Source organism: Diceros bicornis, chromosome 34 (assembly GCF_020826845.1).
Source record: "Diceros bicornis minor isolate mBicDic1 chromosome 34, mDicBic1.mat.cur, whole genome shotgun sequence".
Lineage (NCBI taxonomy): Eukaryota > Metazoa > Chordata > Mammalia > Perissodactyla > Rhinocerotidae > Diceros > Diceros bicornis.
The window spans coordinates 31,499,818-31,523,568 of record NC_080773.1 but is presented as its reverse complement, the minus strand read 5'-3'; the positions used below and the strand labels follow the sequence as shown (position 1 = coordinate 31,523,568).

Here is a 23,751-nt window from a genome sequence, read left to right as displayed (position 1 = left end):
AGACCCTGCTGCCAGGGACTCCACCATTACAAAGCTGATCTTACAGGCCCTACTAAGGGACCCACGGACTGCAGGGATCCCATGTAACTGCTCAAGGCCATAGTCACACAAGAGGCAACCTCGGGGTTAGAGAGGAGGGGGGAGGGCCTACCGCCCAGCCCACCAGCTGCAAGGACTTGGATTCTAATGCAGGCTTCACAGCAATTTGGCAATGTGAAGGGATCCTGAGTGCCTCTGTGAAGCTGGGCACCTAACTGACCTGAGCCCAAAAGTCCCCATACAAGGACCCACCATAGCATGCAGGGTGGCTGCAATCGCTAAGGGGTTGCTCAATTCCAAGTGGTGCACATTTCCTGAGACCAAGCCCCTTCCTGACATTTCTCAACAAGGCAGAGAAAAGGGAAGCTGCTCCCTCCTGACCATGTCTGAGGAAACGCCAAATGCAGGGGGAGGGGAGCAGATGCAGGGAGGCTTAGACGGCCCTTCTCCACTGGCCACTAATCAGGACTTCCCACTTCACTGTACCCATATCTTAAGACCAGGAACTTGCCCATCAACCACACCGTAACAAGCTTTGAAATCAGCCTGCAGGTTTTGTCAAGTGCTCCTGACCAAAAATACAATTCAAGTAGTTCATCACCACCAACTCCTCTGTGGTGGGCTTTCCTTGATGGAATCAGCTTTCAGCCCCCGGCCCCCACCCTACCCTGACTTCTCTTACCAGGGGTCAGGGTTAAAGGGCTGGAAATCCAGGCTGACCCTACCTCCACTTGCTTCCTCTGTCCGAAAATGACTCCTCCCCACCCCCATGTGCAAATAGCCAGCTTCGAGAATTTCCTTCTGGTTTGACTCAGACTTTTCCCCTAAACTTCTCCTGGCTGTGATTATGAAGTGGCACGTAAAGACGCTTTTTTGTTCACTACTGTAGCCCTCTCCCAAGGGGACAAGGAGCACCATGTAGTAGGCAGTCACAAGTGCCTGAGCACACAGACCAGCTAGGCCCTGGTACGCAGGAGGCGGCACCTGGAAGGGGTGACCAGGCTCCAGGTAACCTGGTCAAGAACCCAGCCTGAACTGCTTCCCACAGGGGGCTGTGTTCCAACAGGAAGGAAGAGAGACGCCAATAAACACCAGGTCCAAAGTGCTGACCTTGTTTTATTATCTGACGGGAAAACCAAACACTCCACCAGCCCAGCAGGGGATGGGTCAGCTTAATCCTCCTCCTCATCATCACCAGCTCCAGCCCCGCCCTGGCCCTTCTTGGCATTCTTCCTCTTCACGCGGCCTGGGCGGCCACCCCCATACGGAGAGCGCAGAGAGAAGTCGATGTGCTTCTGGGAGTCCAGGCGGACGATGAAGGACGGGATGTTCACCACCTGCTTGCGAACCCTGGGGCGGGGGTGGGGGACAGGTGAAGGGGACCGGGGGAAAGAGGGCCCTACCCCAAGACGCCTCTCTCCTCTACACTGGTGCTCCAGCTGCACTGACACGGCAATGCCGAGGGGCGTCCCTGCTCCTAAGGAACTCCTGTGGTGTTCGGGAGAGCTTTACTTTAGGGCATCTTCTAACTCACACAAATGCTTTGAGACAAGTTTTTCATGCACATTTTACAGAAGAGGAAAGAAATTCAGAAGTAGCCCACAGAAGACTACAAATCAGCGTGTAAACCTAAACTCAGGGGTCACAGGGTAGTGAACGGCTGAGGCAGAAAATCAGCGTGCAAATATCCTTGCCCAGTTGCTGAAGCTTCCCCCAAATGGTGCCCATTTTACAGAAAGAGCAAGTTAAATACCCAAAGACCCATTTGCCCTGTGGTCTTCTCATTGCCACCTTGACCAGCCCGACTCCTCCCGCAGTCCCTGGCATTTGAGCATCAGACCCTGCACTGACTGTGATGAGTGAATCTGCCAAGTTAACACCAACGAAGTGCAAGAATGCACTGATGACCAGGGTCTGGAATGACTTCACAAGCGGGCCCAGTGGACAGCTGAACCCACACAAGCCAGCTGAAGCCCAATGACCTCTCTCTCAACTGGTAACACCAGAGCTGTTACCTGTCCAGCGGCCTGCATGCCTGGTAGAAGCCTTCGCAAGGTGTACGGCTCAAGCCGCAGTGACCCTTGCGCTGGGCTATGGGGGGAGTGAAGCTGCCCCCAGCTCCCCCACAAGCTGTTTGCACGGGGTCAATCTGTACCCTCAAGGTGAGCTCACACCTTTGTCACCTCCTAGGGCTGCACAGAAGATAGGGACGAGCAGGCTTAGTGAGGGGAACCATGAGACGGGATGGGGTGGGGGAGGACTCAGGGAGTCCATCAGAGGCGGTACCTGATATGGCGCTGGCGGATCAGCACGCGGGCGTGGTGGATCGACTTGGCCAAGCCCAGCTTGAAGACCTGGGTCTGCAGGCGCCTCTCCAAGAAATCCTCTATCTTCAGACCCAGGATGTAATCCAGCTTCATCTTGCCCTCGTCCAGCACCCCGATGCGGACTAGTCGCCGCAGCAGGGCGTTGCCTGATAAGAGGCAAAGGAAGCACTGATTCAGGGCTCTGGTTGACCTCAGACCTCCTGGGTTCAAATCCTCCACCTCTTAGTTCTGAATCATGGTGGTGGGACGTAGGTGGGTAATTATTTTTTTGTGTGTGTGAGGAAGATCAGCCCTGAGCTAACATCCGTTGCCAATCCTCCTCCTGTGGCTGAGGAAGACCAGCCGTGGGCTAACATCCGTGCCCATCCTCCTCCACTTTACATGGGACACTGCCACAGCACGGCCTGACAAGCTGTGCATCAGTTTGCGCCCAGGATCTGAACCTGCAAACCCCAGGTCACCAAAGCAGAGCACGCATACTTAACCGTTAGGCCACCAGGCCAGCCCCCAGAGCGAATTCTGATCCACAATCAATGTACCAGCCACTATGTGACTCATGTAATCCTCACACACCCTAAGGCAGGTTACTATGACTATATCCACCTTGCCAAGGAGGGCAGATGACTACATACACTGGGAAGGAGACCTTCCCTCAGAGTTGATAGGAATAAATGAGATAAACCCCCTTAAAGGGACTTGACATTGGGCTGAAAAAAGTCTATGACTGGGCATGCTTAAGCTTGAGTATACGTCATTTATTTAATAATTTCATCTGTGAGAGCTTCCATTAAAAAAAGATAGTGTGTTATATAACCTAACAATGCATGGCATAAGTTATCCAGCAGACGTCAGCTTTCACCTTTTTTCCAACAACCCCAGGCTCAGGAGGCCTTGCCCACGCTCGTCCAAAGACCACGGCTCCTGACCACTACTCTGGACTGCCCCTGGGATGGTGGGGACAAACCCCTTCCCCCAGGCTCACTGTGCTCCTCATCTCCACAGAGGCTTACAGCTAATTAACACCTTGACACTGGGGTAAAAGCCCAAAACTTTTTTCCTTAGAAAGGATTATTTTCACTTTTTATGAAGTGTCTTACTATCTTCAGTTGCAGCAAAACAAAATTCAAGCAAGCTCCATAAACGATAGACCCGCATAACTGGGCACTCTTCCAACATTCCTGGCAGCGTGACCCTCCAGGGAAAGCGTGAAGGAAAGCCGACTGCCTTTGTGAAGACAAAGTCTTCTAGCATAGTTAACGGGAAGGAGGAAGATAGAATCAAAATGGAGACACACACTACACCTTTCCCAACACCCCAAGTCACAACACGGCTCCATTTTTTCACTAATGAATGCTAAACAGAAGACAACGATGTTCAAATTATTAATACAAAACTATATCCAAAGGTAAATAAAAGTGAGTTTGGGATTACCTACCAGTTTGGACACATTATGTCTTTTTGTCCTTACGTTAAAAAATGGAAATTTTACAATAATTCAAAGTTTAAAATCTGTTAGAGACTTTTGGTAAAATAAAACCACTATTATTAAAAAAAAAAAAAAAGTATTTCACATTTACTATTACCCATCTACATCCTTAAAAAAGAACAATGGGGTAGGGTCAACCATTCCATCAATGCAGTAAAAATCGTATTAGGTATGAAGAAAAAAATAATTTTCAATGCACACTGATAAACTTAGTCTCTTCAACAGGAGCATGTCCAATAACTGAAAACGGTTACATGGGCTCCACTTGGACAAAGCACTAGCAATCACAACATTTTACAAATGTAAACCAGTGGCCACCTCCATGGCAAAGGGCCCCTGGTCATTTATGGCATTAGGCAAGCATTACAGTGCCTTAGTTTATGATCTGAAAAATGGATATACCTGTCTTTAAGCTGCTAAGGATGGAGCTCATATCTCTGAGGGCCTGAATGAACCGCCAGCAAAATGTTGGCTGTCAGTGAGAGTTCAAGTCTTTTTAACAGATGAGACTCAGAGAATCTTTAGTCACACACCTTGGTGGGTAAAGGTTAGATCTGAACTAAGGCCGGGCTGTACCAGAGGCAGAGCTCACAGACGACCCCTTCCTGTCCCGTGGCTAAATGGCTTCACTTACTAGAAAGTGTACTAGCTAAGGTGCTGTCTTCCCCTTGCAACTTCCACTTCTGCCCTGGAAAACCACAAATCCCTGGACATCTGCTACTCAAGCCTGCTTGTGTCACCTCTTTCCCACAAGACTGTGTATCATCTAACCACAGACTTGAACAAGTTTCATTGTGATTAGCTCTATCTTCAGGAAGTCCTCCCTGAGACCAGAACCAGCAGTGGCCTGCTCCCCAGACTCGGGGATAAAGTCCCATCCAAAAACAGCATCCATGGGGGAGGAGATTCTGAGACTGTCCAAAGGGGTTTATGAACAAAAGGATAAAAAGGAAAATCTCTAACATTCATGATGCTAGGACCGATCTAAGTGGGATAAATTTGTGATGGCTAAACAAGCCCCAAGCCTTTCTCAACCTCTAACGTAGATGACCACTCACGCTTAACAGGGCTCAGGTGTACAAGAACTTCCTTCCTTAGTCAAAAGTTGAGAGAAAAATCACACTAGTGATTCACCTGACTGAAAATTAAAAGACAGGATGGGGCCAGCCCTGTGGCGTAGCGGTTAAGTGCACACACTCCGCTGCTGGCGGCCTGGGTTTGGATCCTGGGCGCGCAGCGACCCACCGCTTGTCAGGCCATGCTGTGGCTGCGTCCCATATAAAGTGGAGGAAGATGGGCACAGATGTTAGCCCAGGGCCAGTCTTCCTCAGCAAAGAGAGGATTGGCATGGATGTTGTTAGCTCAGGGCTGATCTTCCTCCCAAAAAAAGAAAAAAGAAAAGAAAAAATTAAGACGAGTGCCTAAGGAAGCCAGGCCTCCTGATTCCCAGCCCCTCTTGCTTTTCACCCTAAATCAAGACTCCCTAAGCACAGGCCAAAAGCAGTCATCTCAAGATGACAGCTGTGAGGTGGCATATTTTACAGGCACTAAAAACAAGTTGCGGACACTTTAAGTGAATCAACTGCATAGCGTGTAAATTTTATCCCAATAAAAGCTGTTTAAAAAGCAAACAAGTTACGGAACCATCTACAGCCAGACTTCACATCTGTTTGAACCACCAAGAGCACACATACCTCTTCCACACCCAGGATACACTCACCAAGTGAGGGAACTGATATAGAGACCGTGTCAACTTTTGGTTACGTTCCCTAAGTTTCCTCTAAAATCATCTCATTCCAGGGGCCAGCCCGGTGGCACACGTGGTTAAGTGGGCGCGCTCCGCTGCAGCGGCCCGGGGTTCGCCAGTTCAGATCCCGGGCGCGCACTGACGCACCGCTTGTTAAGCCATGCTGCCGCGGCGTCCCATATAAAGTAAAGGAAGATGGGCACGGATGTTAGCCCAGGGCCAGTCTTCCTCAGCAAAAAAAAAAAAAAAAAAAAAAAAGAGGATTGGCATTGGATGTTAGCTCAGGGCTGGTCCTCCTCACAAAAAAAATAAAATCGTCTCATTCCATCCCTATCGCGGAGTTCACCTGGACTCGGGAGCCGGCCCGCCAGTCCCACTGAGAGGGAGGCCTCTCTGACCATTTGCTCATCTGTAACATAGTAATATCAACAGCTACCCCTACAAGGCTGTCATACAAGCTAAGAAATGTACAAGAGCTTAGGAAAAAAGCACTTAGCGAGTCCTTATAATATATCAGCTATTTTAATAGTACTGCCATCTCACAACCTGACAGATACTATTAAAATTAGGGTTTGATCATGTCAATCTTTGCTCTGGAAAGCCCTCCATTAACTCCCCATCTCATAGGCCGGCCCTGTGGCTTAGCGGTTAAGTGCGCTCGCTCCGCTACTGGCGACCCAGGTTCAGATCCCGGGTGCGCCCCGACACACCACTTCTCCGGCCATACTGCGGCCGAGTCCCACATACAGCAACTAGAAGGATGTGCAACTATGACATACAACTATCCACTGAGGCTTTGGGGAGAAAAAGGGGAAAAAAATAAAGTGGTCAGTTTTGTTACGTAACATATATCTTACCACAACTTTTCTTAACATCTTAAGTTCCTCTAGGATCTGCATCCCCTCCCAGTGTCATCACCTGAAATGTCCTTCCCTGAGACATCCACAGGTCCTCTCCAGTTCAGGCCTTTGCAGATGTCACCTAAATGTCCCTGACCAGCTTATGAAAGCAGGCAAATGTACACACCCAAGCCCCTCCCTGCTACCACTACCAGACACTTGAGAAATTTCAGTTTCCAGCACTTTCCAACAGAATACTCAAAGAGCAGAATTGTTTTGCTACATTATACACAGCTACAGCCAGGTACCCAAGCTTGACTGGCATTACGAATTCTAACTCTAGTCAAGAATCAATTTAGGGCCAGCCCGGTGGCGCAAGCGGTTAAGTGCGCGCGCTCCGCTGCCGCGCCCTGGGGTTCGCAGGTTCAGATCCCGGGTGCACACCAACACACCGCTTGGTAAGCCACGCTGTGGCGGCGTGCCACATAAAGTAGAGAAAGATGGGCACAGACGTTAGCTCAGGGCCACTCTTCCTCAAGAAAAAAGGGGAGGATTGGCATCGGATGTTAGCTCAGGACTAGTCCCCACGGAAAAAAAAAAAAAATTTAAGCTCCAAGGTCACACACATAAGGAACGGGACAGGGAGCTGGATCCAGGTCCACCTTTCCCACCTCACGATTCCCATTAAACTCCAAGTTTAAAAGCTGGCTCCCCAGTTCAATGTAACAGCTCTGGTCAGTGGCCTGGGGGGCCTAGAACCACGGCAGCATCTCGCCCCTTTCCCGTGGGCTCCACACACACCTTCAAACAGACGCCGCGGGTCTTTCTCGTCCAGCGTCAGCAGCTCCCGGGCGGCCTTGCGGATCTTGGCCAGGGTGAATTTGACCCTCCAGACCTCACGTTTGTTCCGGAGCCCATACTCGCCTGCAAAGAAGGGGGAGTTGGCGGGAGAACAGGCTCAGTCCCACGGACGCGAGCACAAGCTGGACTGGGGGCCTCGGGATGCAGAAAATCTTCCTAAACCACTAACGGTCCTGAATTTGGGGACAAGGGAGGGGGACACACCAGAGGACCGGAACAGAACGAGCACGTGCGCGGCCTGACCCACGTGCTAGCCTTCCCCCGACCCCGCAACTCTGAAATGTCCACTCACCGATCAGTTTCAGCTCTTGGTCGAGGCGGGATTTCTCGAAGGGTCTCCGCGGGGTCACATAGGTTTTCCGACAAACCCAGCTGCGGGCCACCGGCATGTTGGCACCTCTTGCCCGTCTGCGCCTGCGCGGGAAGGAATGCCGACCATGAGGTGCCCCGGCGGCGCCTGCGCAGTCCCACAACTACGGTGGAACCTTGTGGCGCCCAGAGAACATCTCGCGAGAACCGTCCCCAGAGCTTTTCTAACCAGTACAAGCCAACTACCATGTTGCAGCCTCGTCCAACCACCTTTATCTCAGCCCCAACCTCTTTATCATACTTATTAAAGCTAGCAGGACCCGCGCGACCGTACAAACCACCCGCGGACTACAAAACAAGGCACCTCACCTCACCAACCACAGACCCCGGTAACTGAGAAAGAGAAGCGCGCGCGTCTCAGCCGCGCTCTTATATCAACGCCGCCGGGTCGTGACGTCATCACGCACGGCGAACACCTGCACCAATCAGAAGAGTCGTTAACGGGCGGACTAGCAGTCGAGACGAGAAGTTGGGCCAGAGTGGCGTGGTAAGCTGGGAGGACCAAGTCTCTTCCTGACCAGGGGTCGGGAGAAGTGAAGACCCTCCTCTGCCCTAGGGCGGTGGCTTAGTCCCGGCAACTAGCCTCTGAGTCCGGTATGATGTGGGAGTAGTTAGAAGACCCTCTAGACCTCAGCCTTCTCCCCTTCTGTGAAAAGACCTCCCAGAGGGTTGGAGCTTCGCGAACTCAAAGCTCCTTCCAGGAGATGCTCGTTAATTCCCTGAATAATGAAAAAGTCATAATCCCTATCAGAATCATGTCACCCCGAAGCACAGACAAAAGCCTGCCTGCCCTTGTGCACGCTGGCTCCAAACCTGTCTGCGCAGTGAACGCAGAAGGCGAGGATTCATCGCAGTCGCAGTTCTGTGGCTAATCTGAGGATACACTGCTCAGTTTTCCATTCTGATAGGATTCACTTTTGCCTTCCTTGCTTTTTGCAGACAAGGAAAAAAGTGATCTTGGTGGGAATTCGACCATATCTGGAATGTTTATCCTCTAGTGTCTCTGGCTGCCCCTGGGGAAGTCGCCCACCCTCAACGGGGGCCGCATTAATTCATTGATGCCACAGATATTTATTGAGCAGCACAGGAATTGTTCTTCTGCACGATGGCATATAGGCGTGAGTGGAACAGCCCCGCTACTCACGGAGCTTAGAGTCTTCGAGAGGGGAACAGGAAAAAATAAAACAAAGTAGATCATTCCGGAGTGTGGTGCTATGAAGAAAATAAATTACTGATAATGACTGAGGGAAGATGGTATTTCAGATAGGATGGTCAAGGACTGGCTCTAAGAAAAGGGCTGTTTTTTTAACTTGAGACCCAATGATAAAAAGGCTTTGTGCCTCTTTATCAAAAACAGCAGTTTATATCCTGAGGTTTCCTTTGGGTTTCCAGAACAGGGAAAACGTTCTGAAACCTCTTGCTAATACGTTCTGCTCCACCTTGGGCCATTTATCACCTGGAGGAACTTGCACACTCTTTCTTGATCTCAATATCTTACCCTCAGATAGCCCCTAGGATTATTTCCTCTAGTCCTTTCCTCTCCAGAGTAATCCCATTCACACTATCGGCTTTACTTATCATTTTTAAATGACGTTTAATGAGCACTTTACATGTGCTAAGCTTTAGGCTACACACTTTATGTGGCTTTTTAAAATTCTTGTGACCCATGATTTCTGTCACTAAAAATAACAACAGGTAGTTTCTGGAATGCTTGCTATGTACCAGGCACTGTTCTAAGAACTTTACGTAAATTAATTTACTTAATCCTCAATACATACTTAAGGAGTACTCTCAGAGAAGCTGCCCTCCCTCGTACGAGTACTATTATTGATACTCACTTAAGTAGTACTAATACGATTATCAATCCTATTTAACAGAGACAGATACTGAGGCACCAAAAGGTGGTTATGGAACTTGTCCAAAATTACACAATGTGGAAATAAACGAAGAACAACCAAAGGAGAACGAGCAAAGGCTCTTTATTCAGAGTACGGGAGTCAGTCACCATCACTTGTGTTTGGCAGAGGCTGAAAGGCAGACAGAGGAGTGGGAAACCTTTATAGTGGAAAAAGGGAAGGCTTCAGGGGTGTCCTAATTGGAGGCTGTTGGCACAGGGAAGCTGGAGGTGGGCTGACTAGAAGTCGGGCATCCTGTGTGATTGTTAGGGGGCATATTTGGCTTTCTCTTGTGGGTCCTAAATTGAAACCGAGGAGAAAAATGAGGGAAGCCGTGAGTTATCCATCACGTCCTGGCCATTTTGGACTGATTGTTACAGGGGTTATTGTTTTGCTTCCTACATTGTTACTAGAGTTAGCAGTCTGACTTCTTACAAGCCTGCCTTATAGCAGGCTGGCTTCCTGTGCTGTTTATTGCAGATAAGGGGGCTGGTTTCCTGGGGAGGTTGCTGCAGGTTGTGGGTTAAAGTTCCATTTGCATATATGGTCTTGTTACTGAGCAAGGGCTTGCCACCCAATGTGCACGAAGAGCCAATTATTACGGCATCAGCCTTTGGGAAAAGAAAAATAGCTTTATTTGCGAGATCGATCTGCAAGGAGACAGGAGGCATATGCTCAGATCTGTCTCCGGATCCAGGGCCTGGGGAAAAATTTGTGGGGTGAAGGGCACAGCAGTCTGAAGTGTGGACATAGATGACTGGAGGTAAGGAGAGGTGAGGTTATTGATGATCTGTGCAAGCGTAGTCAAGCTTCTGGGCTCTTCATAGGACTCATGTTCACAAAATGGTGGTGTCAGTATGATCTGAGGGTGGAGTTTTCAGCCTTTTGACATCAAAAAGATCACTTATCAGGCATTTGCACAGGCCCAGTTGATGGGTTGGTGGTCTCAACTGACCTGAACTGGACAAAGGGTCTCAGTTCCTAAAAAACCACTCTCAACGGCCCAGGCTGGTGGCATAGTGGTTAAGTTCATGCACTCCACTTTGGCAGCCTGGGATTTGCAGTTTCAAATCCTGGGTACAGACCGACACACCGCTCATCAAGCCATGTTGTGGCAGCGTCCCACGTACAAATACAAAATGGAGGAAGATGGGCACAGATGTTAGCTCAGGGCCAATCTTCCTCACACACACAAAAAAAACACTCTTAATTACTCTGTTGATAAGATGGAATCAGTGGAATTGTTCCTAGAGGGCCTGTGGTTACAGTCTGGACATTGTATGTTAGTATGTGCAGTCTCTCAACAACTAGAGGTCAGGCCAAGGTTGCAGCTGGGCGATCTGGCTCCATAGCCTGTGCTGTTCACCACTCCTTTATCCTGCTGCTGTCCCGCACACTCAGTGGTTAATAGTACCTGCTCAGAGCAGCAGTTCCACTCACTCCTTTCTCTGCCACGTCACCCTGCTCTATCCAGCTCCCTGGGTTCAAATCCAGCAATCACCACTTGCTAGCTGCAACACCTTGGATGAGTTTCTCAATCACTCTGTGCCTTGGCTTCCTCATCTATAACATGGGGGTGAAGGCAGTGTCTACCTCAAAGGGTTATGGTAAGGATTAAATGATGCAACCCCTGCAAAGTGCTTAGGATGGTGTCTGGCACAAAGAAAACACTCAGCGTTAGCTAGCATCATTATTATTCTCTTCATTCTATTTCTATATCTTTCAAATTACCTTGTTCACTTTTGTTTTCTTGTTTACAGATTAGCTCCTAGACAAAAAAGTTACAGAAGGGCAAGGACCTCATCTTTCCTATTTATCAGCGTCTTAGCACAGGCCCAACATATAGTTGGTAGTCAGTAAATCGTTAAATGTCTGAATAACTAATGATATGCGTCATCTATAGATTGGAGGTTCCCATGACCCCCTCTTTGGGTTTGATTAATTTGCTAGAGCAACTCACAGAACTCAGAGAAACATTTTACTTACTACATTATCAGTTTATTATGAAAAGGATATAACTCAGGAACAGCCAGTTGGAAGAGAAGCGTAAGGCAAGATACGGGGAACGGGTGAGGAGCTCCCATGCCCTCTCCAGGAGCGCCACTCTCCCAGCATCTCATGTTCACCAACCAGGAAGTTCTCTGAACCTCGTCTTTTTGGGTTATCGTGGAGGCTTCATTACATAGGCAGGATTGATGAAATCATTGGCCCTCGGCAACTGAGCCAACCTCCAGTCCTTTTTCCCTCCCTGGAGGTCAGGGGGATGGGAATGCAAGTTCCAACCCTCTAATCACATGGTTGGTTACCCTGGCAACCAGACCCCATCCTTAGGCATGTTCCAAAAGTCACCTCATTTACATAAACTCAGAAGTGGTTGAAAGGGGTATGTTATGCATATCAAGACACCTTTATTACTTTTATCACTTAGGAAATTCCAAGGTTTTTTTTTTGTGTGAGGAAGATCAGCCTTGAGCTAACATCCATGCCAATCCTCCTCTTTTTTTTTGGCTGAGGAAGACTGTCCCTGGGCTAACATCCATGCCTATCTTCCTCCACTTTATGTGGGACACCGCAACACTGTGGCCTGACAAGCGGTGCGTCGGGGCGCGCCCCGGGGATCCGAACCCAGCAGTGGATCGCGAGCACTTAACTGCTACGCCACGGGGCCCACCCCTCCAAGGGTTTTAAGAGCTCTGTGTTAGAAATGAGAACAAAGACCAGATATATATTTCTCATAATCACAATATCACATTAGTGATAAGTGGTAAGGCAAATAAATCAAGACGGTAGTAGCATGTGGGATGGGAGTTAAATTTTAAGGTAGGGTGACTTTGGAAGGCCTGAGAAGTGACGGTGAAGGAAAGAGTAGCCAGCAGTGAGGGACAAGACCACGTGGCCATCCGGGGGAAGAGCTTCCAGGTAGGGTAGTGGAAGCACGGAATTGATGGGGTCAGGGTTAAAGAGGAACCTGCAGTGTAAGGCCTTTTCTTTCACTTCGAGGTGGGGAACTATTGGAGAATCTTAAACAGAGGAGTGACATGCTCTGACCTACCTTTTAACCCGATTATGCCGGCTGCTCTGTTGAAAACAGACAGTAGAGGGGCAAGTGTGGAAGCCAAGGAGATGAGGTAGGAGGCTATTGCAGTCATCTGAGTGAGCGACGTTGAGGCTTTTGCCAACATGTCAGCAGTGAAGGTGGAGTGAAGTGGCCAAATTCTGGGTCTATGGCGTTTGGAAGGTAGCGCCTATAGGATTCAGTGACTGATTGGATGTGGGGACACCAGTCACAATTGCTTTTTTTTTTTTTAATTTTTTTTTAGAGCAGTTTTAGGCTTACAGCAAAATTAAGAGGAAGGTACAGAGATTTCACATATTCCCCTTGCCCCCACACACGCACAGCCGCCCCCATTATCCACATCCCCCAGCAGAGTGGTACATTTATTAACATTGATGAACTTACATTGACACATCATAATGACCTGAAGTCCATAGTTGACACTAGGGTTCACTCTAGGTGTTGTACATTCCATGGGTTTGGACCAATGTATAATGACATGTACCCATCATTATAGTATCATACAGAGTCGTTTTGCTGCACTAAAAATCCCGTCCTCTGCCTATTCATCCCCACCTGCCACCAACCCCTGGCAACCACTCATCTTTTTACTGTGTCCAGTTTTGCCTTTTCCAAGGTGTTGTGCAGTTGGAATCATATAGTATGTAGCCTTTCAGATTGGCTTCTTTCACTTAGTAATATATATTTAAGGGTCCTCTATATCTTTTCATGGCTTGATAGCTCATTTTTTTTTAGCACTGAATAATATTCCCTTGTCTGGACGTACCACAGTTTATTTATCCATTCACCTACTGAAGGACATCTTGGTTGCTTCTAAGTCTTGGCAATTATGAATAAAGCTGCTAAAAACATCGTGTGTGGATTTTTGTGGGGTCTTAAGTTTTCAAATTCTTTGGGTAAACACCAAGAAGCATAACTGCTGGATCATATGGTGAGAGTATATTTTGTTTCCTAAGAAACCGCCAAACTGTCTTCCAAAGTGGCTGTACTAGCAATTCCCACCAGCAATGAAGGAGAGTCCTGTCGCTCCACATCCTTACCAGCATTTGGTGGTGTTAGTGTTCTGGATATTAGCCATTTTCATATGTGTGTAGTGGTATCTCATTGTTAATTTGCATTTACCTGAGGACATATGATGTGTAGCATCTTTTCATATGTTTCTTTGCCATCTGTATATCTTGCTTTCCTGTGGTCACCGTTACAGTCTTTGGCAGACTTTTTAATCGGGTCATTCGTTTTCTTATTGTTGAGATTTTTGTATGTGTGAGAGGAATATCAGCCCTGAGCTAACATCTGTTGCCAATCCTCCTCTTTTTGCTGAGGCAGATTGGTCCTGGGCTAACATCTGTGCCCATCTTCCTCTACTTTATATGGGATGCTGCCACAGCATGGCTTGATGACCAGTGCGTAGGTCCGTGCCCAGGATCTGAAATTGCGAACCCCGGGCCACCGAAGCGGAGCATGCGAACTTAACCGCGACGCCACCAGGCTGGCCCCTTAAGAGTTCTTTGTGGGGCTGGCCCCGTGGCGTAGCGGTTAAGTGCATGTGCTCTGCTGCTGGTGGCCAGGGTTCGGATCCCAGGCTCGCACCGATGCACCGCTTGTCAAGCCATGCTGTGGCGGTATCCCATATAAAGTGGAGGAAGACAGGCACAGATGTTAGCCCAGGGCCAGTGTTCCTCAGCAAAAAGAGGAGGATTGGCATGAATGTTAGCTCAGGGCTGATCTTCCTTACAAAAAATAAAAGAGTTCTTTGTGTATTCTGGACAACAGTCCTTTATCAGATGTGTCTTTTGCAAAATTTTCTCAAAGTTTTTAATTTTAATAAAGTCCAGCTTATCAATTCTTTCTTGCATGGATCATGCCTTTGGTGTTGTATCTAAAATGTCATGACCATACCCAAAGTCATCTAGGTTTTCACCTATGTTATCTCCTAGGAGTTTTATAGTTTTGCATTTAACATTAGGGTCTATGATCCACTTTGAGTTAATTTTTGTAAAAGATGTAAAGTCTGTGTTTAGATTCTTTTTCTTTTTTGCACGTGATGCCCTCATAATAGTTTTTAAAGAGGAACTTTTGAGAGGGAAGACACTTGATATAGGTACTGAGACTTCTAAGTCCTTTGTTGTAGAGAGAAGAGAAAAGCTGGAAAATCTATTTAATAATTTTATTTATTTGTTTTTTCCCCCAAAGCCCCAGTAGATAGTTGTATGTCATAGCTGCACATCCTTCTAGTTGCTGTATGTGGGACGCGGCCTCAGCATGGCCGGAGAAGCGGTGTGTCGGTGCACGCCCGGGATCCGAACCCGGGCCGCCAGCAGCGGAGCGCGCGCACTTAACCGCTAAGCCACGGGGCCGGCCCATGGAGAATCTATTTAAAGACAGTTACCAAAGAGGCACAAAGAACAGTGCTAGCTAGCCATGCAGGGGTTAGCATCCTATTTTAAATTAATCCAAACTTAGAGGGAATTGAGATTCTATTAAGGTTGTTTACTGAGAAAGACAAGAAAGAAAGAAGAAATCGTGGGGGTAGAAACAGAGGAAATAGAGACTTTCAGCCCCAGAATTTTTACCATGTGAATGTATTACAGTAACGAAATCTATGCGAAAAAACTATGCATTGTTTAAGTATACATACAAATATTGGAAGTCAGTACTGGCAACGTTCCAGTAATTTCTTAAGCAGAAAGGTGGATACAGGGATCGTTTTATAAATGCATATTTTATACGTGTGAGTTTTAGCTTTTGTAAAAAATTGTGGAATATAACATACATATAAAAGAAGGATATAGAATATAAATGTATGGTATAAAAAATAATTCTCAAACACCTGAATAAACATCACTCAGGCCAAGAAAAAGAATACCGCTAGCATTCCAGAAGCCCCACGTGCCCTTCCTGACATTCCCCTCCCCACTCCAAACTCCTTCCTAAAACGGCAACGCTCACTTCCTTCTTTTCTCCTTCAGTTACTTTTATTTATGCCTTTGTATGCATCTGAAATGTTTTATAAAAATCTTTTCAAAGGAAGGTTAGTGCAGTGGGAAGAGCTCAGGCTTCAGAGTCAGAAACCAAGTTGTAAATCCAGCCCTGCTGCTCACTAGCTGTGTGACCTCTGGCGAGTCATTTCCCCTCCTCCAGGCCTTTTCCTCATCTGTATAAGCAGAGCAAATGCCCACACTTGCCAGGATTGTTGTAAGGATTCAAATCACAAACTGCACATTTATTCAACAAGTTTATTGGGACCTCTTGGGACCTGAGCCCTGTAGAAAACAGAGATGAATCAAACCCAGTCTTCACTCTCAAGAAGCTCACAGTTTGGAAATAGGTAACTACAAAAACAACACAGCCAGTAAATGCTTTGAAACAGGGAGGGACCTAAGAAGGATGTAGTGTTTATAAATCTGGAATCAAAAACTAACCGCAGAGGGAGGTAGGAGGGTATTTTAGCCTCCCACGCAGAGATGAGCCTGGGACCATCTAGAAAGGCTCTTGCCACAGACACAGCCACATCCCCATGGGTCTCTGGAGTTCACTGCAGGCTGGCCCACTGCAGGGAGGTGTAGACCACCTTACCATCAGGCTGCGGAGAACAGAGGAGCAGCGTCTTTCTGACACTGGTTCCGAGGCGGCCGGCAGAAACCAGGTCCTGGAGTGGGATAGGGTCCCCAGGAGCCCAGCACTGAGCAATGTAGTGGGCATGGAAACGGAGCGGGTCACCTGGGTGAGGAAGAGAGGCATGTAGCAGTTTCCAATGGCAGAGGGCTGGAAAACATTGCAATATCCACAGGGGAGTAGAGGGATCATGTTAGCAATCATTATGAATATTTTAAAACAGATACGCTTGGACCCAGAAATTCCTCCTCTTGGAATTTTTCTCTTATAAGTGTAAGTATAGCAGCACTAATATACCTATAAATCACTTTGTTATCATTTACAATTGCTAAGAAGTGGAAACAACCAAACCATGGACTGGTTAAATTCATGTATACCCGTAAGACTAAAAATTATACAACTGTTTTTTTTTTTTTTTTTAAAGATTTTATTTATTTCTTTTTCCCCCCAAAGCCACCGTAGATAGTTGTATGTCATAGCTGCACATCCTTCTAGTTGCTGTATGTGGGACACGGCCTCAGCATGGCTGGAGAAGCGGTGCGTCGGTGCGCGCCCGGGATCTGAACCCGGGCCGCCCGCAGTGGAGCGCGCGCACCTAACCTCTAAGCCACGGGGCCAGCCCCTATACAACTGTTAAGATTAAAAGTCATCACACATGGAGAGCATAATTTTCTTTTTTAAAAAAACAAGTAATTGAATATATTGTCATGTCCTAAGAACTAGAACCACAAAGTCAGTCAAAGCCATGAACTCAAAAGGATATCATGTAACTATCCCATGAGAAGTGACTCTAACAGACTAAAAGTAAGAAAAGAATTTACAATAGGATGAAGTAATAAATAGATGGGATAAGGGAATCCACAAATTTTTTCTGAAAAGGGCAGTAAATATTTTCAGTTTTGTTGGCCATACTGCAAATATTCAACTCTGCCACTGCAGCCCAATAGCAGCCACAGACCATATGTAAACAAATGGACAGGGCTGTGTTCCAATAAAACTTTATTAAAAAAAAAAATTTGGTGGGCCGGATTTTATCTGGCTGTAGTTTGCCCCTGGATTAGATGAAATCTGATCAAGCAGAGCAGGAACCTGAATGGGGCACTATACAGAAGATTAAATAATAGGTAACGCAAATCTGAAAAAGCAAGGCTTGAGATAAAACAAGGCCCAGCCTGGCAGCTGGGTTTCCAGCCAGAACCTAGCCAGGTGCCAGGCACCTCTCTGGTTGTTACACCTGGGCCAAAATAGTTTTTCTTTTTTTTTCTTTTGGTGAGGAAGATTAGCCCTGAACTGACATCCATTGCCAATCCTTCACTTTTTGCTGAGGAATATTGGCCCTGAGCTAACATCTGTGCCCATCTTCCTCTATTTTATATGTGGGATGCTGCTACAGCATGGCTTGATAAGTGGTACGTAGGTCCGTACCCGGGATCTGAACTTGCAAACCCCAGGCTGGCAAAGCAGAGCGTGTGAACTTAACCACTATGCCACTGGGCCAGCCCCCAAAATTGTTTTCTTGGAGGCTTATTACCTTTAACCTCAGGAAGATTTAGAATTAGACTTAGAAATTCTTGAATATAATCTTCAGGCAATGAGGGAGAATTCTACGCATATCTGATATATTGAGTATTTATTGTTTTAGAAACATGGACCTATTAGAACTAACCACCTTGTGGTGGTTCAGTTTCAAATTGGTAATTGAGTAACTGATTGATTTAAACTTATTTTAACCTGAAGTTTTAGTAAGTCTATTAACAGTGTTAGAACATATAAACTTAGAACTCACCCCATTTATAATCTATTAGATTTAAGCTATTGACAAGTTCCATAACTGGAAAACTACAAAACTTAAAAAGTAAAATAAATATATTAAAATTTAAAATGCAGCTTATAATATTGAAAACTATTTAACTCCTTTTGCAAATGGGATCAAACATGATCTAATGGTCCACTTAAAATCTGCTAGATTAGAATAAATTAAGATCTATAAATTAAACTGAAAGCTTAGAAAGGAACTAGATATTAGCATTTGTATGTTTAGCAAATTGAACATTCATTTTCAGAACCAAAATAAATTTTGTTTTACCTACAAAAATCACCAAAAAAATAGTAGCAAAGTAATTAAACCATGGTTATCTGTGGAGAATGGGTTCCCAGCTCCTAAATCTGTCACTTAGTTATTAAGCTTTTAGTCTGAGAAAAGACTAAGGCTCTCAGCGCATCTGCTTAAGAGTTAGTGGACAGTCTCCAATCACTAAGATCTGACTACTTAGCAGGTAGTTCTCTTTTTTTTTTTTTTTGAGGAAGATTGGCCCTGCGCTAACATCTGTTGCCAATCTTCCTCTTTTTCTTTTTTCTCCCCAAAGCCCCACTACTAGTTGTATATCATAGTTGTAGAGTTGTAGCTCTTTTTTTGTGTGTGTGGGGAAGATCAGCTCTGAGCTAACATCCATGCCAAGCCTCCTCTTTTTGCTAAGGAAGACTGGCCCTGGCCTAACATCCATACCCATCTTCCTCTACTTTATATGGGACACCACCACAGCATGGCCGGACAAGTGGTGCATCAGCGCGCCCGGGACCTGAACCCGGGCCGCTAGCAGCGGAGCACATGCACTTAACCACTATGCCACGGGGCCAGCCCCAGAGTTGTAGCTCTTCTATGTGGGACACCACCTCAGCACAACTTGATGAGCAGTGAGTAGGTCCGCACCCAGGATCTGAACCAGCGAACCCCAGGCCGCCAAAGCCGAACATGAGAACTTAACTGCTACACCACCGGGCCAGCCCAGGTAGTTCTATCTTTCCATGTTTTTAGAGGAAACAAAAAGGGTGATTTTCTGCAGACTTTTTTTAACCTTTTAGTTACACAATAAAGGCACCCTTACTACAAATTCAAAAATTAACTGATTCATCAAAAGTCCCTTTTAGGGCTGGCCCAGTGGCTTAGCGGTTAAGTGTGTGCACTTGCTGCTGGCGGCCCGGGTTCGGATCCCGGGCGTGCACCGACGTACTGCTTCTCCGGCCATGCTGAGGCTGCGTCCCACATGCAGCAACTAGAAGGATGTGCAACTATGACGTACAACTATCTACTGGGGCTTTGGGGGAAAAATTTAAAAAAAATAAAAATAAAATAAAAAAGTCCCCTTTACCTATACCCGATGCAAATTTCCTCCCAGAGGTAACTAACCATTGTAGTTGGGCTGGAGTACACCCTTTCACACTTTTTTCTATTGCTTGATAGGATTCTCTCGATCTACTTAGTACTTCACTTTATTTTAAGTTCTTTCACCAGAGCCACAATTTTTAAGGCTACTTAAATAATGCGTACTGCAAACAACATACAACATGATTTACTTTTTACTATATGATTCCTACAAGTTGTTCTTTTTTTCCCCCCTAATCATTTTTTCATAAATGTACCTGGACCTACAACAATCTGACAACTAATGCTGTTTCACTGACAATTAACAGTGATGTTTAATCACTAATCTATTAATAATCATTCTGGTTGTTTTCTACTTTTTAATACTGTAAAAAAACCCTGCACTGAATATTTTTGTTTTGTTTTTTTTTGCAGGGGAAGAGTCACCCTAAGCTAACATCCGTTGCCAACCTTGCTCCTTTCTTCTTCCTTTCCTCCCCCCACCCCGCAAAGCCCCAGCACATAGTTGTATACAGTTGTAAGTTCTTCTGGTTCTTCTATGTGAGCCGCTGCCACAGCATGGCTACTGACAGAGGAGAGGTGTGGTTCTACACCCAGGAACTGAACTCCGGGCTGTCAAAGCTCAGCATGTCAAACTTTAACCACTGGGCCATCAGGGCTGGCTCTGAATAGTTTTTGTATGTTTTGTGCACATATCAAAGTATTCCCGGGCCGGCCCCGTGGCTTAGCAGTTAAGTGCGCGTGCTCCGCTGCTGGCGGCCCAGGTTCGGATCCCGGGCGTGCACCGATGCACCGCTTCTCTGGCCATGCTGAGGCCGTGTCCCACATACAGCAACTAGAAGGATGTGCAACTATGACATACAACTATCTACTGAGGCTTTGGGGGAAAAAATAAATAAAATTATTAAAAAAAAAAAAAAACAAGGGGCCGGCCCGGTGGCGCAAGCGGTTAAGTGCGTGCGCTCCGCTGCGGCGGCCCGGGGTTCGCTGGTTCGGATCCCGGGCGCGCACAGACGCACTGCTTGGTAAGCCATGCTGTGGCGGCGTCCCATGTAAAGTGGAGGAAGATAGGCACAAATGTTAGCCCTCACCAAAAAAAAAAAAAAAAAAAAAACCACAAAAAAACAAAGTATTCCTAAGTGGAACTTCCGGATGAAAGAAAGTGTTTAATAAAATTTACTACACTGGGGGCCGGCCCGGTAGCATAGCGGTTAAGTGCGCGTGCTCCACAGGCTCAGATCCTGGGCATGCACCGACACACCACTTGTCAGGCCATGCTGTGGTGGCATCCCATATAAAGTGGAGGAAGATGGGCATGGACGTCAGCCCAGGGCCAATCTTCCTTGGTAAAAAGAAGAGGATTGGCATCAGATGTTAGCTCAGGGCTGATCTTCCTCACAAAAAAAATAAAATAAAATAAAAATTTACTAAACTGCCCTCCAAATGAGCTTAGGTTCCCAAGTGTTTCCCATCCTTCCATGGGTTTCAGAGGCTGAGAAAAATGAGACAAAAAGGAAAAATGCAGAATGTGGTGGGATTGTGAAGGAGCAGCAACCAGAGGTGCCAACCCAAACTCACCAGGATAGACCAGGAAGTCGCCCCCGAACTTGCCGGCAGCACTGAGAAAGAAGCCTCTCTCCCACAGGTCTCGGTAGATGCTGTAGCGAAGCTCATGCGCAGGACGGCCAGCATGGGGCCAGTCTTTCGACTGGACACGCCAGTCCAGAGGCCTGGCCTTGATGGGTCGAGGCCTAGCAGTGGCCAGCTGGACGAGCAGAGCGGACCTGGGCAAGGGGGCCACTCCATTTGAAGGCCCTGGTTGGGGAGAGGAGGAGCCTGGGGGAGGTGAATCCAAGACAGTCTGGTGAATCCAAGTGGCAAAGTCTTTCCATCCCCAGGGGAGACCCAGGCCCTAGATTCCCAGCCAAAATTCCGAAAAGATGTTTTCCCTCCTTCCCCCACTCCTGGACTCTAACTCCCACCTTCACCTGCTTCCTCGTGCTCTCCAGAAGCCTGGCTAGCGCTGGCGTCATTCTCTCCGGCAGCTGGGTTCCCACTGGCCTCCGGACTCTCGCTCCTCCCTGAATCCTGTTCCAGCTTCTGCTTCTTCGCAGCCTGGCCCTCTGCAATCTTCTCGAGGAGCTCCTGACGACGGGTCTCACGGGCTTCAGCTGCCAGGGCGCTTTGCTCCTGGAAGCCCTGCTCTTGCTGGCGCTTGAAGGATGCCAGAGTCTGAGAAGTAAACTTAGCTGGAATCTCAAGATGCAGGCGTGCCCTTCCTTAGGAAGCCAGGAATCCTGACTCCCCGGCCCCTCCCAACTCCAGGGCCCCCGCCCCGGGATCCCAGTCTCCTGCTCTCACATTATTCCAGAATCCAGGACTCCCAGACCCCTCCCACCGCAGGGCCCGGGAGTCCGGGCCTCCAGCCTCTCTTCCGCAGGCCCAGGGAGTTCGCGCCCCCAGCCCGCCCTCTTACCAGGCTGTGTTGGCGGGGATCCGGGCGCGGGGCGCTAACCAGGGTCACGGCGCCGATCTCGGCCAGGAGTCGCGCCTCTTCGGGCATCAGCAGCAGCGGGAGGCCCAGGCGCGAGTTCTGGCGGGGCCCGCGCGGCAGGGCGCCCACCGTGCGGCCCCCCACGCCCAGGCGCTCCCGCAGCGCCTGCACCGCCTCGGCCCCCCACACCAGGGAGCGGCCGTTCGCCACCTCCACCACCAGCATCCTCCTGCAGGGGCCGGGGGACACAGCGGTCACCGACACAGCCGCCCGCGGCGCACTCGCCACCTCCGGGGTCTCCGCGAGGCCCCGCCGCCGGGCCTCAGGGGGCGGAGCCTCGCCCCGGGCCGCGGTCAGCCACCTGCCGAGCCGAAGGGCCAGGCCCCGCCCCCTGAGCGCCGGGCTCCGCCCCCGGGCAATCCCGCCAGGCCCCGGGGCAGCCGGAGACGAGGCCCCGCCCCTCGCCGAGCTGTCGGGGCTCCGCTCGGCTCGGCCCTTCGGTCAGCATTCGGGTCTGGGCCAATACTGCCATCTCCGCAAAGAAAAGCCTCCCCCAGCGAGGGGCCACGCCCCCCTCGAAAGGTCTACTTTGGCACCGCCCCTCGCCAAGTGGCCGTCTCCCTTCGGTGTTCCCGTGAGGTGTCGGGACCGCCGGAGGCCAATGCTCAGCCGAAGCCACGCCCACTACGGGTTGCTCCGGACTTTGGTCCTCCCTTTCCGAACCACCGAGGTTAGGCCTCAGAGCCTTCTCGCTCGGACGTCCGCGGCTCGGCCGAATCCGGAGCCCCGTCGCCTTCCGAACATCAGCGGTTTGGCGTTCGGGAGCTCTCGGCTCACCCGAATGCAGAGCCCCGCCCTCTCCCGGACGTAAGCGGTTCGGCGTTCGGGAGCTCTCGGCTCACCCGAATGCAGACCCCCGCCCCCTCCCGAACGTAAGCGGTTCGGCGTTCGGGAGCTTTCGGCTCAGCCGAATGCACAGCCCCGCCCTCTCCCGAACGTAAGCGGTTCGGCGTTCGGCCGTCATCGGCTCCCGTCATCCCGCAGCCTAAGGCCCGCCCCCTCGGACCGCAAGCGCTCCCCCATTGGGGAGTTCCCGCCCCACGACCGAACCCCGCAGCTGGAGCCCCGCCCCCTGAGCAACCGTCGTCCGTTGTCCGCTCGGGCGGGCTCACCCTGCTCGTCAGCGCTCGGTCCGCCTCCTCGCTTCCCTTCAGAATGCCGCACCGTCCTCTGATAGAACCAGCTAGTCACCTCGGAAACAGCAACTCGCAGCCCCGGCGGAGCCACCCCCTACGTAGCGCGCCACGCGCTGCTTCCTCCACCCCCCGCCATGCCGACCCCCTGCGTCAATTTCGTCATGGCGCCACCTCAGCGAAGCGGGAAGTCTAGGATCCGCCCCGCAGGGCCGTAGCCCCGCCTTCCCCCAGGGTGGAATACCTTCGCCCCGCCCCCCGAAACGCACCTACCTCTGCCTATTCGGTTCAGCGACTTGGGAATGGGAAGCTGCTTACCCTGGCCTTGCCCCTTTGGCTGACGTAACCCGGGGCCACGCCCTTTAAGGTGGGGCGCTGTTTGCCCCGCCCCTTTGGAACGCCTGGGATCACCGCCTCTTTGGTGTTGCTTAAGTCTGGGGCCCCGCCTCCCTCCTAAACACGAGACTCTGCCTAACAGCGGACCAGGGTCACTTGTACCGGACTGTCTCCGAAAGAAATCGAAGCTATGGCCCCGCCCACTTCCTGCCGAAGCTCTGGGCCCCGCCTGCTTCCGAACACAGACTTTTAGTACTCGACTATCTCCGAAGCTTGTGGCCCCGCCTCCAAACGGCCACCCGACTCTGCCC

General features: G+C 49.1%; 2 protein-coding genes across 6 annotated transcripts; both read right to left on the bottom strand.

The window, feature by feature from the left end:
• Positions 1 to 1,130: 1,130 nt before the first annotated feature.
• On the bottom strand, positions 1,131 to 7,713 carry RPS9 (ribosomal protein S9). Its single transcript, XM_058530231.1, has 4 exons — positions 7,592 to 7,713; positions 7,240 to 7,362; positions 2,326 to 2,512; positions 1,131 to 1,389 (listed from the first exon to the last, which is right to left on the bottom strand). The coding sequence occupies exons 1-4, from the start codon at positions 7,686 to 7,688 to the stop codon at positions 1,212 to 1,214; spliced, it is 585 nt and encodes a 194-aa protein (XP_058386214.1). The 5' UTR covers positions 7,689 to 7,713; the 3' UTR covers positions 1,131 to 1,211.
• An 8,148-nt stretch (positions 7,714 to 15,861) lies between these two features.
• On the bottom strand, positions 15,862 to 23,255 carry TSEN34 (tRNA splicing endonuclease subunit 34). Of its 5 annotated transcripts, none has more exons than XM_058530206.1 (5): positions 23,084 to 23,255; positions 21,894 to 22,140; positions 21,400 to 21,673; positions 20,996 to 21,253; positions 15,862 to 16,359 (listed from the first exon to the last, which is right to left on the bottom strand). In XM_058530206.1, the coding sequence occupies exons 2-5, from the start codon at positions 22,134 to 22,136 to the stop codon at positions 16,172 to 16,174; spliced, it is 963 nt and encodes a 320-aa protein (XP_058386189.1). In that variant the 5' UTR covers positions 22,137 to 22,140; positions 23,084 to 23,255; the 3' UTR covers positions 15,862 to 16,171. The 5 variants fall into 5 exon arrangements, with proteins under 5 accessions (XP_058386189.1, XP_058386191.1, XP_058386192.1 ...); XM_058530208.1 differs by having other exon boundaries at positions 21,406 to 21,673; XM_058530209.1 differs by having other exon boundaries at positions 21,400 to 21,649; positions 23,084 to 23,253.
• Between the last annotated feature and the right edge of the window lie 496 nt (positions 23,256 to 23,751).

Bases quoted from the DNA above. Each gene is read 5' to 3' on its own strand.
- RPS9 (XM_058530231.1), bottom strand. From the start codon at position 7,688: ATGCCGGTGGCCCGCAGCTGGGTTTGTCGGAAAACCTATGTGACCCCG. The intron at 2,513-7,239 runs GTGTGTGTGGAG...GCCTCTTATCAG, and splicing joins CCCGCGGCGTCTGTTTGAAG to GCAACGCCCTGCTGCGGCGA. The intron at 1,390-2,325 runs GTACCGCCTCTG...CCCCCGCCCCAG, and splicing joins ATCCGCCAGCGCCATATCAG to GGTTCGCAAGCAGGTGGTGA.
- TSEN34 (XM_058530206.1), bottom strand. From the start codon at position 22,136: ATGCTGGTGGTGGAGGTGGCGAACGGCCGCTCCCTGGTGTGGGGGGCC. The intron at 21,674-21,893 runs GTAAGAGGGCGG...CTGCATCTTGAG, and splicing joins ATCCCCGCCAACACAGCCTG to ATTCCAGCTAAGTTTACTTC. The intron at 21,254-21,399 runs GTGGGAGTTAGA...CACCTCCCCCAG, and splicing joins GCACGAGGAAGCAGGTGAAG to GCTCCTCCTCTCCCCAACCA.